Source organism: Scardinius erythrophthalmus, assembly GCF_964197995.2.
Source record: "Scardinius erythrophthalmus genome assembly, chromosome: 14".
In the NCBI taxonomy this organism is placed as follows: Eukaryota; Metazoa; Chordata; class Actinopteri; order Cypriniformes; family Leuciscidae; genus Scardinius; species Scardinius erythrophthalmus.
This window is the reverse complement of record NC_138234.1, coordinates 27,271,959-27,287,429: the sequence shown is the minus strand read 5'-3', so window position 1 is coordinate 27,287,429 and position 15,471 is coordinate 27,271,959. Positions and strand designations below refer to the sequence as shown.

The window sequence follows — 15,471 nt, the reverse complement described above, 5'->3', positions numbered from 1 at the left end:
TGGAAACCTTCTTTTAAATTGTTTTATATTACACAAGCAAAATGAGAGTTGAGTTGAGGATAAGACTACGACAAGACACTTCACCGAAGTCGAGAGTTTTCACGACGCGAGACAGACGTCTTCACGATACGTCTCCATGGGGGGGGGGGGGGGGGCGGGGTCACACAGTAGGGCGGGATGGAGGAGAATAATACCGTAATCTGAGAGAGAGAGAGAGAGAGAGAGAGAGAGAGAGAGAGAGAGACCACATCTGGAGGAAAAAATAAAGAATCATCATTTCATGTCCTCCACCCTCTGTCTTATTCTCCTCCCTCTCCCTCCGTCTCTTTTTCAGATTGAGGAAGAAGCCGGGAGACAGTAGACAGGCGTCGTAAGCAAGCGATGCTCCTTTGAAATGTATTTATTTAGGAACGATTTATCGTAACTTGACAATATTTCCCGACAATTGTATACGCTCTTACCTTAAACGAACAGTTTACGTTTTTTAGCCTAAGCAATTTCGCATTGTGCGTGGGTTAGAAATGGTCAACTGGATCCAGGAGTGTTTTTGATGAAGACATCTGGCGTTTTAATCTAAGCGTTAAACGGACCGCGCGCGCTCCTCAAGTCGTCTCAGCGGGTCACGTATTTCGGAATCCGACGGAACGTCATTATTGAGGTAAAACCGCCGGGCATGTCGCGTGCATCTGGACAGACACAAAATGTATCGGCACACCTCTAGAAAAACATTAGGGTTGTGTGTGTGTGTGTGTGTGTGTGTGTGTGTGTTATTTTGCTCAAGTTTTATCCAGACTGTCTGACCCAATTTCTTAATAGATATTGAAGCCCAAATGGGTTTGATAAACACAGACGCCGTCATAAACAGAGACCACCAGGTGTTATATAACTTATGACAATGATCATGTCAGGGCAGCTACAGGTGTGAATGGAGGACACCTGAGCAAGTGGGAGTCTGTTTGTGTTCCAGATGCTGTAATATCATGTTACTTTATACGGCTTTCTAGAATACTTGATTCGGATTGATCAGTTATTGCACGTCAAATATTTTTGTATAATGCCAGTCTCTCTCTCTCTCTCCGTCCCCCCCCCCCCCCCCCCCCCAGTCTCCTACAAAGATATTCTAGCTGTGCTAGTTTCACATTTCCCGTATTACTTATGTGGTCTCTTTCTTTTGCACGTTAAAATATTTCATGTTTGTTCATGTTTTTATACGGTAGGTGTGTGAAAAGTTGGCTACAGTCAGCAGTCCATTATTGTGAAATAAACCCCCTAAACATCATACAAGACACTTTTTATTGCAAATGTTGGGTAAACAAATAACCTATCCTGCCTTATTGTGATATCTTGTGGCTAATCAGAATAACTTTTCTTAACCACTTCACGCTATGCTATGCTAGTAGGCTAAGCTGTTAACTAATTTGAAAGACATTTTTGTGATTTGCAGGACACTTGGCGTGCTTTTATATTGCATTTTTCCCACTCACATTAGTAATCATCATAAATTAGAAAACAAAATTCATCCTGTGAAACCCTTTTTGAAATTGAAAGTTGCGTTACCATGAAACGGTATTTAAAACCTTTTAGCGGGCTCAATTTTTGTGATATCAACTTCAAATTTGGAACACAACTTGGTTAGACATGGCTTTGAGTGTCTATACATTTTAGATTCCAAATTATTTAGAAAAAATATAATTTATAAAATAAATTTTTACACTTTTACTTTTTGAAGTAAACAAAAAGTATTTTCATGTCTTTTCTCAAAAAAGAATGACAGTATTTAATATTGAGGGCTAGTGGTTGAATTAGGTACTGCAATCCAAATTCAAAATACTAGAGAGGGTTGTTTTCCCCGCCCCCTCCTCCTCAGATTCAATGCTCATGCGGGTTGCCAGATTGAGAACACGCAACAGGAGTGAGCGCAATTGGCAATGAAGGTGACAAGCTTTAAGTTGATGAGTTGATATATCCGCATTTTAATAAGTCTCTGGCTGGATGCCAGTGCTTTTTAGGTCGGGTAGAAATCTTCAATCTCTGACCCAGTTTGTTTTCTGGCTTCCATGGCTACAATACGCCGTTTTCTGCCAACTGGCAACCCTGGGTGTCTAAATACTTTTGGGTAAATTGGCAGTGGGCGGGGTCACAAAGTCTAAAACAAAAACAGACATTTTGACACCGAACAAACATTTCAAAAGTAGAATAACTGGCTGTAGCATTGGTTTTCAGAGAAACAAAGAAGTGAACTAAGCATGTTTCCTAAATCACTGCAAACATATACAACACCTTTAACAGGTTTATTTTTCTCAAATGAAAATGAGGATGTGAGGTATATAGTACATTCCGTTCAATAGATCATATAGAGGTCATATATCATATCTAATTTTTGCGAGCCATATTTTTACTAGAGTTTTTACTGTAGCCTATGTAAATACGCATAATTCGCAAACTAGTTTATATGGTGTCTACCCTTTCTAAGGTCCATTAACTTTTGCATATATCGCAGATACATTCAAGATTGGAAGCTATCAAATGTGCGTCAGAAGAATCGGTTATTGAAAAACCCATTGTGATTATTGCTAATCCGAATCTGTGGGTGTTTGCTGAGTCCAGCTCAGTGTCTTTGGTGGTTATGGCAGTACTTTGGGAGGTTCTCGGTGCAACGCCAAGCCCAGTCCTGATGCAACAAACTGCAACATTAACAGAGAGTCTAAGGAATGGAATGAGAGACAGATTGTGGCTGAATGTGTGTGGCTGGGGAGTATGCGCATGAATGTTTCAGTGGGTCGTGAGACATTGTTCACTGTGATTTTTCACGGATGTGTTCGTAATACTTCTGTTTTGACTCATAATGTGGTTTTTTCACTTGCGTTGAGGTTCGTTGGGTTCAGCGGAGAGAATGGGTGAGGAAAGCAGAAAGAAGAGATAAAACCGCACATTCTTGTCTTGTGAAACGCCAACCACCAATGGCTGCTTCTGAAATTCTTTGTCTCCAGTAGTTCCTCGTGACATTGTCCTAAACTTTACCTATACAAGTGCGCTTTGTACACTCACGGTATTGAGCAATATATGTTCATTTCCAAAAGAAACACAGAGAATTCATTCCTGAGCTCCCTCCCTCCCTTTTCTCTTCATCAACCCTTATGTCTCATTCTATTTTCTCAATCTCTCTCCCCCCTTTGGCTTGAGTTTGAGGTTGGACAGAGTTCCTGGAGGCCTTTACGAATCATGAGCAATCCAAGGGGAGGAGGAAAGCCATGGAAAATCAGAGCGAGCGGGAGAAAGAGAGAAATATGAGAGCGCGAGAGGAGAGAAAATGATGTCTGAAGAATTTCGAATTGCACTTAATCCACACCGTCCATCTCATTCTCTGCCGCGTCGTTCTCCCAGACTTCCTCTCTGCTCCGTGTCGCTGGAGAAACGGCGCACGATGGCGCTCGCTCGCTCCGCAGCTGCTTCTTGTTATTGTTTATGAGCTTGGCTCTCTCTTTGCATTTCTAGTGTACACTTAAAAGCGCAGTGGAAACAAATTGAGTGAATCTGCTGTGGCCAGAGGAATGTGTGTGTTTGTGTGTGTGTCTGGATGACAGACTATACGGAGAGAGAGAAGGAGAGTAGAAGGAATGGGAATTTTAGAGGAGGGGAGGCTATGTTGACCTTGTCCTGTTGCCAGACGCAGGGGGTGGAGAGTGAAGAAGGAGTGATGAAGAAAAAGAGATGTGGTGTTCATTGCCTTCTGTAGGATGTTGTTGTTTCTTCCTCATCAGTGATTCATTATTAAGCTGTGTTTTGCTCTCCACCCTCATCCTGTTATGGATGAATGGCAGAGAGTGTTTTTTTAATCACGGGTCTTCAGCATAATCAGCTCAGTCTGTTTCTTCTGCCACACTGTAAAATATTATATGATCAATGAGTTACGACAACATATGTTTTTACATTGCTTCAACTCATTAAAATAAGTTAACTTCTTTTATAAGTCATAGAAGATTCAACACATTTTTTAAAGTCAGTTTAATGTAATTTAAGTTGAAATGACTTAAACCTCCAAGTTGATTGTACTTAAAAATTTAAGTTGTTGTTTTTTTCAGATGCGCTCATAATATCAAGCTACTGTGTATCGATATAAACGGTATTGTCGCATCATTATGTGTCGTTTATAAAAATACGTCGATATATCGCACAGACTTGATATATCACCCAGCCCTAATATATATACATTGTATTTGGGGCACTAGCACTCCATTCTCATTATTTCTTTTTCTGTCTCTCTTCCTCATGCCAGACTCTGAGATTGCAAGCTAAATAATGGGATTGCATCACTGAGATTTGGAAGGAGGGAGTGAAAAGGAGAAGTAGGAAAGGAATGATCACCCACTGCTTTTCAGTGAAAGTCAACCAAAGAAGTGAAAGGGCCAGAATTACAGACACTTGCAAATGTGGAGGAATGAGAAACAGAACAAGAAAGAGAGACCTTGAGCTTGTCTGTCTGGAGATTACAATCATAAACGTCGATTTTTAAAATACATTTCTGGGTGGTATTTCACGCCAAAATTAAAAGAATAAATAATAAAATATTTAGAATTTATGCGCATCTTTGCGTTTCCATCAAGTGTTTTTTATGCGATATCCCAAAATGTGCATACAAAGGTGGATCGAAACAGGGCTATTGAAAGGCAGCTTCACATTTTTAAAACCTGTTGAATGTTACCAGCAGGTCGGCATTCAGAAATGCGTGCAATGTTTGTGTGGTGTTTGTACTGTATGTCTCAATGTTAGTGTGTATATAACACTCAGAAAGTAAGGGTGGAGCTCGAGGAAGAAGTTGAAAACAAACCCCCATGCCAGCGACTGAGAGCGAGCGAGGGAGGAGACTAGGGGAAGTGTTCGGGAATCAAAGCTTTTGCAATACTGTGTAATATCACAGAGAGAGAGCAAATCAGAGGAATGAGGAAAAGAAAGCATGCAGAAGTACATGAAAACCAGAAGTGTTTGCAGGAAGATCGACATTTCAACAGTTATGGCAATGTTCTCTGCAAGAAAAAGGCAACTTTGGGCAATGATGAATGTGGGGGTGTTTTAAAGGTGCTGTATTTCCCCATTCCTGTGCAAGTGAAGAAAGTAATTACATGGTTAGATGAATATTTATGTAATGCACATCAAGGCAGGAGAGAAGTCATTCAGCGGGCCCAAAAACTATTTACACGTGGAAATTAAACAATAGAAAGTCCCCTTTTCACTTCCCATATAAATTGTTAATATATTCACTGTAAAAAGTGAACAGTTGGATCAACTTAAAAAAATTACTTCAATTGGTAACACCTAAAGAAATTAAGTTTTCTCAACTTAAATGATCACGTTTTATCGTGAAAAATGTGATAATTTAAGTTGAGAAAACTTAAATTTCTTTAGGTGTTACCAATTGAAGTAATTTTTTTAAGTTGATCCAACTGTTCACTTTTTACAGTGTATTTTATAATTTAAAAAAATACCTAGAGATGCACAATGAATTTATATTTATATTTTTTTATTCGTATTGGCCAGTATTGGATATTTTTTTCCCCTTGTGATGTCAAAATCAAGTTTTATTTTATATATATATATATATATATATATATATATATATATATATAAAATCTCAATTTAAAAAGATTGATTGAAGTTTTATTTTTATTTTCATTTTATTTACACAAAATAGTACAAAATTAAAAAAATTACCATAACATGAAAATAATTATCAACCACAATTTTAATATCGGCACATTCCTAATTTTAACTAGTGGTCTTAGACTATGATTGATTTAAATTGTATTTATTTTATTTTATTTACACAAAATAATACAGAATTCTAATATCGACCATAACATGAAAATAATTACCAGCCAGAAATTTTATATCGGCACATTCCTACTTTAACTAGTGGTCTTAGACTATTGATTTAAGATTTATTTTATTTTATTTCATTTTATTTTTTAACTAGTGGTCTTTGACTTTTGGACCCCCTTGTACAAACACACACATACCCATGTGGAGCCAGAGGCCCACTCTTCATCAACTTTTCCTCTGCATCACAGAAAGAAAGCGAGACTGGGGGGAAAAGAATGAAGGAAAGCAAAGAACTCAGATCTATATATCTCTGTAATGCGTTCTGCATGTTTTGACTGCAGTGTGGCTGCTGGTGTGATGAACTGCTTCTCTGTGTGTGTGCGTGTGTGTGCGCCTGACCTGTCTGGCAGAAAGAAATGTAAATGACTTACAGTTGCTGAAGTGGAGCTGCACGTGTGTGGGAGTGTGTCTGCGAGTGTGTGTGAGAGAGAGGGCATTTCCTTCTAAAAAACAAACTGCGAAATCACTGCTGTCTCACAGTGTTGGTGCCACTGTGAAGTCGGTAACATTATAATAATATGGTTTGATTTTCTCAGGATCGAAGCCATGCTGTCGCTGGACGAGCCCCTGGACTTGAAGATTCTCTCTGGCCCTGACAGGACGCTCAGAACGTCCATCTGTGCCCCGCTGCACTTTTCTCGTGCGCGAATACCCCGGGCACTGCACAAGTCCACAAGCCCTGGTTAGTCAACCACACAAACCACTACATAACAAGACTATACAGATGAAGCTTCAAGCTAGGGGTGTGAATCCTTGTGTAGAGTAGACAGAGAATCGATTTTGGTTCACAATACACAGGTTTTCAATTCCATTCAAGAACTATTTTTGCTAAACAATTCGATTCTAGACGATTCAGAGAGTGGGGAGACAAAGAAAAATACTTCAGTCCATTGTTAGATCATGTTAGTTCTTAATGATGCTACATCTCTTTCTTTTAATAGCCTATTAAACATTGGCATTCTGTATGTAGAAATTCACATAAGCCGAGATTTAAAAAGGCTTTATAGGTAGTGTTAGTTCATGTTAAAGGGATAGTTCACCCTAAAATGAACCCTAAAATCCTGTCATTAATTACTAACCCTCATGTTGCTCCAAACCCGTAAGACTTTCGTTCATCTTCGAAACACAAATAAGATATTTGAATGAAATCTGAGAGATTTCTGTCCCTCCGTTGACAGTCCATGCAACCACCATTTTGAAAAGTTAGAGATTGTAAAACGAATCCATATGAATTGAGCGGTTTAGTCAAAATTTTCTGAAGAGAATCGATTGCTTTATATGATGAACGGATTGAATTTAGACTTTTATCCACAAAAAAAGCCCTGTTGGTGGATCTATCTCGAGACTTGGCAACCCGACTGTTTGGGCGGATTAAAGGAGAACTCCGGTCAATTTTAACATTGAGCTCATTTTTTTTGTACATTTGGAGTGCTGTCAGTACAGAGAACAACGACAAAAATTACAAAAAACAAAGTAGTCGATTGTCGAGTTCACTCGAACTACTCGATCGACAATCGACTACTGTGGACTTCGACCGAAAACAGGATGTAAATACAGGTATGTGCGCTGACTGAATTAACATCATTTTTATTCATATCTTTCACATCTACTGCAGTCAGATTCACCCGCGTTCACTCCGAAGGAATCACTCACATGGCTGGGCACTTGTAATGACACATCAAGGATGTTAAGAGGCTAAAAGCAGGTTTAAAACTTGCCCTATTTAAGTCAACAGGGTGCAAATTTTAAAAAGAGGATAACACGGTGTAGGCAACACCGATTTTTGTCGTTGTTCTCTGTACTGACAGACTGAGGTTAGTCAAAAAACTGTTCTAGTGACGTCATTAAAGAAGGAAGTAGAGGGATGTAGTCCAAACGGGCCGTTCGATGTAGTCAACTTCTGTTAAATAAAATATCTCGCTTGGCATTGAACTTTGAGCTTTATAATTTTACAGATGTTATTTATACTCTAACAACAACATTACACACTAACTAAAGTTTGAAACATGGGATCACGAAGAACGGGACCTTCAGACACAGATAGTGCTGTTTAGGTCTCGCGCGCTATCAACACCCGGGTGATGACGGCGTAAATGACTGGTCATATAGAGCAAACGGCACTTGCATTGAACAAAGTTTAGGGGAAGCCAGAATGCGCATCCACCAACTAAAACATTTGCCGAACTCTGTCAGTTTTATGTGTTGTTCTTTTCAACAAAGCCCATTATAGATGCGTCGTCAGATTTAAGAAGAACCGCGGTGCAAGTGCATTTATAGAGTTTGTAGAGTTTATAGTGCCATGCAGGGAAGCTCCATAAAAAAAAATTCTCTCAAATTAGAGAGAATTTTCTCTCGAATCTCACACCTATTATCCACTTTCTGCATCCACCACTGTTCACGATTCAAAAATCTGTTTCAAGATTGATCGATAATCAATCCATCGAGAAAATTCGTTAATTGTTACACCCCTAGTCAGTACCTTGTTTAAGTCCTGAAAAAACAGTGGATTTGAACCAATTGCTTCAGTGATGAATATTTCAGTGACTCAGTGGCTGCATCTGAAAACTGATAAATGCTGTCTTCGGAGGACGCATTGCAAGGTAGGAAGGGATCAAGGCACGTCTGAATCCAAAGTTAACTTCACTTCCTGTCTCCTGAGATCCCTTCATCTGATGGAGGTTTGAAGGCAGCAAACAGTAGATGTATCCTTCGCTGTCTTTGATTTCCCACAAACCTGTTTTCCATTCCGTGACGGTTGAGCTAGAAAATAAAGATTGCGCCTGAAAGTTGGTGGTCAGTTTGTGTACTGTAAATGTATGTTTTTGACCATTGTTTTCCACTTTTGAGGTCATTTCTAGCTAGAAATTACTGTTGTAGTTATTAAATATTTGCTTCGTTTTCTCCAAACCTCGCTCTATTTTTCTGTAGATCATTAAACTGCTACTGTTTCGTGAAGAACCTTCGTTCACAAACGCTGCCAGCAAAGTCATGTCAAGTCTGATAGGCCAGCTAGGCAACAAGTCACATGCCTACGTTTTCGGATGCAGCCAATTAGATAGTCTCTTGACCACCAACTGGTTTAAACATTTAACTGCAGGAAGAGCCTGTAACAAACTAACCTCCTCTCTTCTTCTCTCCAGATGCAGCTGATAAAGACATGTCAGACTCTTCATCATGCACAGCTGTGGATCTGAGTCTGTCTCCATCCTCCTCTCCCTCACCACCCTCTCCCATAGACAGCGGCTCCAGCTGGAGCCCCACAGCGCCTCTGCTGGCCTCAGTGAGTAACTTTCCCACAACTTTTTTTGTTTTGGAACAAAATTGCTAGGTGAACAATACATGACTCTAAGGCTACGTTTACACGTAGGTGGCTATTTTCATAAACTGACATTTTAACCCCTCTTCGTTTTCAAAAATAACATCGTGCACACGAACCTGTGTATATGCTGTCAAGAGCATGCCAAACCTGTAGGTGGCAGTGTAACGAGAAGCTCAAGCCCACCTTAGCCAATCAGAATCCCGAAAAAAGTCACATTCTGTGACGTCGCTACCTAAAACTCCGGTTTTCTCTGTTTACATGCAAACGTGCAAACGAAGATTTTCAAAATCTCCACTCTGGCCGGAGTTTTTAGAAAGAACCGGTTTCATTGGCGAATCCTCCGTTTGCGTGTAAACGAAGGGCGCAAACGAAGGGAAATGTCTCCGTTTTTCAAAATAACCATGTACGTGTAAACGGGGCCTAAATCCTATATGCATGTTACTGGTGTTACCAGGGTCCAAAATGAACTCTTTTTTTGCCTCAAATCAGTAAATGAATAAAACAAATTTGTCTTGTTTCCGCCAGATATAAACTCACAATACAGAGAAATAAACTCGCCACAGAATAAAACATTTTAAAAGATAATTGCGATACATTTGCGAGTTTACATCTCCCAATTCTGACTTTATTTCTCAGAACTGCGAGATAAAGCCAGAATTGCATGAAATAAAGTCAGAATTGTGAGATATAAACTCGCAATTCTGAGGAAAAAAGTATTTTTTTTCTTTCTTAGAATTGGACTTTATAACTCTTTATATAACTATAAAGTCAGAAAAAGTATATATATAAAAAAGTCAGAATTGTGAGTTTATTTCTCGCAATTCTGGCTTTATCTCGCAGTTCTGAGAAATAAAGTCAGAATTGGGAGATGTAAACTCGCAAATGTATCGCAATTATCTTTTAAAATGTTTTATTCTGTGGCGGAAACAAGCTTCTAATGATTAAAATCACTGGGATGAATCAAAGTCTGTGGTGTAGACAACGTTTCTTCTGCGTTCTGCTGGAAGAATGACTGCCTTATGCACAGTCCCATAATTCAATTCACCTACACACTAATTCATTTCAGTCCAGTCTCTGAACCCCTGATCGGAACATGTTCAGACTTGTCCGAGCACGAGGTGGTCTCCTACTCCTGAACCATGATGAGTCGGGCATGATTCAGAAATGAATTACTGACACATACGCTCTTCTACTCACAGGAATCCGAAAGTACCACGTATCACGAGGATAGCGCCTCTCCTCCTCCAGGTTTCCAGTTCTTTCTGCCCATTGGTGCAGAGGGTGCCCTGCGCCTGCCCTCCTCGATGCTGATTGGTCGGCACTCCCCTGAGCCCTCTAGTGACGAGCAGCTGGCCTGTCGCTGGCGTAAGGTGAGTGACAGAGAGCCTGTTTTACTGTTTTGATCCATGATCATGAGGTTGATGACTAAATAAATGTCATAAATGCCATAATCGGTTTCCAAGAGAAACACATTAACAAAGACAGTGCAAACGTATTATTAAACAGGAAATAATGGACATGAGTGACGTGAGTGAATGGACATGGGTGATAAAATACAAAAAAATCAAGAATGATAACTATAATAACTATAAAGTTTTAAGCTGTACTTGCATGACTGAAATAGTTTCCCGAGAGGCGTTTCAAAGATGGCCGCCGAGTGAAATGACTTGCCTTAAAGTGATTTTGGCAACCACCCACAACATCCTAGCATTGTTGATGCTAATTTTGTATAGTACATCTCAAAGTAGAACTTGCTGTAGCATTGTTTTTTTCTGAGAAACGTATGTGAACGTAGCATGTTTCCTAATTCTCTGCAAACATATTATGGTATTTTTGTGCTTTAGTACAGTAAAAAATAAATAAAAAAATGACATACAGCACCTTTAAATATTAAAAGCGCTATTCACACATTATGTTCATTCTGTGCTCCTCATCTTCCTCTCTGCTCCTCCTGCGCTCTCTGTCTTTAACTCTGTAGTGCCATCTGCTGTTCGAGAGCCTGCAGGATCTGGTGGACCATGTGAATGACTCGCATGTGAAACCCGAGAAGAATTCAGGATACTGCTGCCACTGGGAGGGCTGCGCGCGCAAGGGAAGAGGCTTTAATGCCAGGTCAGACAATATACGCGCATTCATGGGATTTAAGCATTATTTCTAAGCAAAATTAGGTGAGGTTTATGCTTAAAACAAGAAAAATAAAGTAGGTAAGAAAAAAAGAACTCAAGATATATTTGCATTTATGTATTAGTTTTTCATAATCATACTTTTTTCATAATATATTTATATTCATATTCATTCTTTAAAAAAAAAAATGTTTGATTATGAAATTGCTTCTAAAACCATCACTCCGAGATATGTTTGCTTTTGGACAGTGTGTGTGAACAGTAGGTGAGCACTAATCCAGGATCCATTTGTTTAATGCAGGTACAAGATGCTGATTCATATCCGGACTCATACCAATGAGAAACCTCATCACTGTCCTACCTGCCACAAGAGCTTTTCCCGCCTGGAAAACCTGAAAATACACACACGCTCACACACAGGTGAGATCCACGCATTTGCAAGAAGAACCAGTTTCTGTGTGTGAAACATCAAATATGCACACACACATAATATGGTACACATCAGATTACCCCATGATTTACTCACCCTGAAGCCATCCTGTGTGTATATGACTTATTACTTGAAGAATGATTTACTTAAAGGGATAGTTCACCCAAAAATGAAAATTAGCCCATGATGTCAGAAGAATGTCATATACACTTTTCATTTTTGGGTAAATATTCTTCAAGGAAGAAGCCAAGCCTGTTAATCGTGTCACTAGATCAAATAAAGATAAAGTAGACTATACAAATTAAGTAAATGGTGCTTGATGTTTTTCAGGTATCTAACAGTTTTCTTCAAGTTTTCAAGAAAACATTCAGATATTGAAACTATAATACAAAAGCAATCAATGTTAAATAAAAGTACTTACATTATTTTATTTAATAGTTAATTAATTCTCATTAATAATAATATTAGTAAATCAAAATGATTTAATAATTAATTACAATTAAATCAATAATTATTGTATAAATATAATTGTTTTTTTTTATATATTTTTATATTTGTAAATTTATATGATTATAATTATTTTAAATCGTTTTTTATATTGCTATCAGACAATATTTTTAATAGGTGCACCAATATTTTAATCCGTGCTCTGCGTACCGATCTGAGTCTGTAGAATTAACTGTAGAATTACATTTGTATTGTTAACGTTTTAAATACCAGAATACCAGTACGTTTGACACTCCAAAAAAAACCTCTAACATTCAGACACATCACCATTTCCCCACACAAAATGACAGGTCTCTACAGGCCTGTGCCGTCTGGTTGTCCCTGACGGACCTCAGCTGTCTCGAACCCTGCATTCCTCCGGTACAAGCCTTTGATTATCTCTTGCTCTTCTGCCCTCTCAGGAGAGAAGCCGTACATCTGTCCTTACGAAGGCTGCAACAAGCGCTACTCGAACTCCAGCGACCGCTTCAAACACACGCGCACGCACTACGTGGACAAGCCCTACTGCTGTAAAATGGTGGGCTGTCTGAAGCGCTACACCGACCCCAGTTCTCTCCGAAAACACATCAAGGCACACGGCCACGCTGTAGTGCAGGAACGCGCCACTTCTCCCAGAATCAACAGGCTGGAATCGGACGGCGCATCACCGGTTGATGGCCGACGTATGGATCGATCTTACCCAGGGGCGGCTCATTTCATCTTGCCAGGTGCGGCGACAACCTTATTTGGAGCTCACACCTTTACCAGGCCCCTTGGGGGTCACCCCTTGGATCTGTCCAGGCTCGGCCCGCTTTTAGGAGCAGGGCATGTGCTGTACCCCAGCTCCGGTGCTCTTGGGCTCGGGAAGGTGCCTATCTTACACCCCTTGTTGTTGCCGCCATTCGGACTCAGTGGAGGACAGTCTGAAAGAGGGGTTGAGGAAGAGGAGGATGCTGATGATGATGAAGATGAAGGCAGGATGGGAGCAGGACTGGGCCCTCACTCATGGGTCGTGATCCCTCCGGGAATGCTGTTCTTGAAACAGATGGCGACCACGTAAAGAGAGTCATATTGCCTTGTTCACACTGCACACAAATCTGATTTGGATTTCACACCTGATCAAACTGAAAGAAAGCAGATCCGTTACATCTCGTCTCGAATGAGGCTAAAAAAAAACTTCTTGGAAATATGATCTAACAGTTGAGAGTTCAGAATTTGAATTGTTCACGAATGTGATGTGAATCCGGTTTATTTGTTTTCTGTTCACACTACAAAAACAAAACTGGTTTGTGTCAGATACACCCAAATGCTTCTTTTGTTTCTGAACAAGGCCTTACGGGCTGTTTACACTAAGGACAATAACGATAACTATAAAAGGTTTTAATAATTGTCTAACTCTGTGAGAGTATCACAGTCCACACCACAACTATAACGATAACTACACAGAGAAACAATGTTATCGGAATCACTGTGGATAAATTATGACAGCCAATCAGAATCCATCCTGCTTTAAAGAGCTGGAGCATTTTAACAATGATAAACAATGTTATCTTTATTTGGTGTGGACACTATTATAGTTATCATTAAAGTGATCTTTAAAGTACACTTCTTAGAGGAAACCAATTCAGTCAATCGTACACACAATATTTGGATTAGTCATTAAGGTGCTGCCTTTTAGGAGAATCATATGTTTACATACAGAGTTATTACACAATATTATGTGGCAACATTCAAATATTAATTTTTCAGTACTGACACAGTAATATTCATGTCATCAAAGACGTCAGAATGTATGTAATGTGATGTCTGACGAGAAACCTAGTTGGCGAGCTTCCTTACTCATAATTATGCTGTGTTGACTCACAGTGGCCAAACAAAGTGACCAGGATGTGAATATAAAAAGCATATAATACGACGCTGTGAGCTAACAAAGCAGTTTGTACTAAACCATTTGCTTTTTTTTCCACAACTCGGACAACGAGTAGGCCGGATATGTTCAATTAGAAAATATATTACATGAAAAATAAAACCCTAAAGTCAGTCAAGTTAATTTAGGCATCACAGCATTTTAATGTACAGCATGAAAAATAAACATTCCTCACTCATTCTTACTTTTAAAAGTGTTATCCAATTATTAGCGTTGTTAACGTTCAATGAGCGTTAGAGTAAGGCAGAGATGATCTAAACTGAAAAATTAGGGTGAAATGTGATATCTTTTAAAAAGATTATTTTTATTAACTGGGATGCTCCCTATTGTAGTGTGTACCAAACCAACTAGTTAAAAGAACAACTAGTCTCTCTGGACCAATTCGGGACATATATGAAAAGTAACTTTTGAATGATTTTGTCAAGCAAAATTTGTGATTGCTATAAGTAATCATCAGCTTTTATTCTTCATTATTAGCCATTTAATGGTGCAACTGTGTTTATGTTTTGTACGTTTTCGAAGACGAGACATTGACTGTGTCAAAACTGTGTCATATGATGACATGAGTCCACTTGGATTCCACTATTTTTTATCCATTATTAAGTTCTGTGGCTAGCGGATTACTAAACCTTTATGCATGGCTGACCTTTCTCACTTAGACGGCGCCTGGTTTTGCACCAGGAATCCCATATGTATCGCTCTGATTTGATATCTGCCATGCACAATGGATAAATGCTAAGACTATGGCCTTTCAAGGCCAGCGCAAGTATTTTAATGAAATGTATTTGCACAGGATATTTTATTGATCATATTTTTACCAGTACCAAGTGCCTTCTATTGTAAGGTCGTTATTGACGAAATACAATGTATTAAATACATTTGGATGTATATTGTAAGTGTGTTTGACCAGATTTAGTTCAATAGTCTTCTATCGTAAATGTTTTCTTGACGTTGAGGCTAATGTCTCATGAAGTCTTTCCATACAACAGGACGTCTGTCAATGTGACCGGAATGAGATTTTGAAATCGAGGACTGTGACGCAAAAGTCTAATAAAGAGTGCAATGACCAAAGTGTGTACATTGTTGTTTTATCGAAAGGGGATTAGAGGCTTTTACGTTTATAGTCAAAGGGTAAATGTTTGGTTAGTTTAATGTGAGGTTAATACACATAATCAGCGGAAGCATATTTTGCTTTATTTGTATTACAACTGGAAAGGAAGTGCTTTGCATTAACTACGTATGGAAAATTTGTGGTCTATTTGAAAATAAACATAAAACACTAGCCCACTAGCCCAACCCCCTTCCTCAG

At 39.1% G+C, this 15,471-nt stretch overlaps 1 protein-coding gene across 1 annotated transcript; it reads left to right on the top strand.

The window, feature by feature from the left end:
* Positions 1-202: 202 nt before the first annotated feature.
* Positions 203-15,230, top strand: glis2a (GLIS family zinc finger 2a). The gene is made up of 7 exons (XM_081385626.1): positions 203-658; positions 6,414-6,559; positions 9,018-9,157; positions 10,396-10,566; positions 11,175-11,308; positions 11,621-11,739; positions 12,658-15,230. The coding sequence occupies exons 2-7, from the start codon at positions 6,424-6,426 to the stop codon at positions 13,293-13,295; spliced, it is 1,338 nt and encodes a 445-aa protein (XP_081241752.1). The 5' UTR covers positions 203-658; positions 6,414-6,423; the 3' UTR covers positions 13,296-15,230.
* Positions 15,231-15,471: the final 241 nt, after the last annotated feature.

Excerpts from the sequence above, each read along its gene's own strand:
- glis2a (XM_081385626.1), top strand. The coding sequence starts at position 6,424 with ATGCTGTCGCTGGACGAGCCCCTGGACTTGAAGATTCTCTCTGGCCCT. Across the intron at positions 10,567-11,174 it reads TGGCCTGTCGCTGGCGTAAG|TGCCATCTGCTGTTCGAGAG; the intron begins GTGAGTGACAGA and ends TTAACTCTGTAG. Across the intron at positions 11,309-11,620 it reads GGAAGAGGCTTTAATGCCAG|GTACAAGATGCTGATTCATA; the intron begins GTCAGACAATAT and ends TGTTTAATGCAG.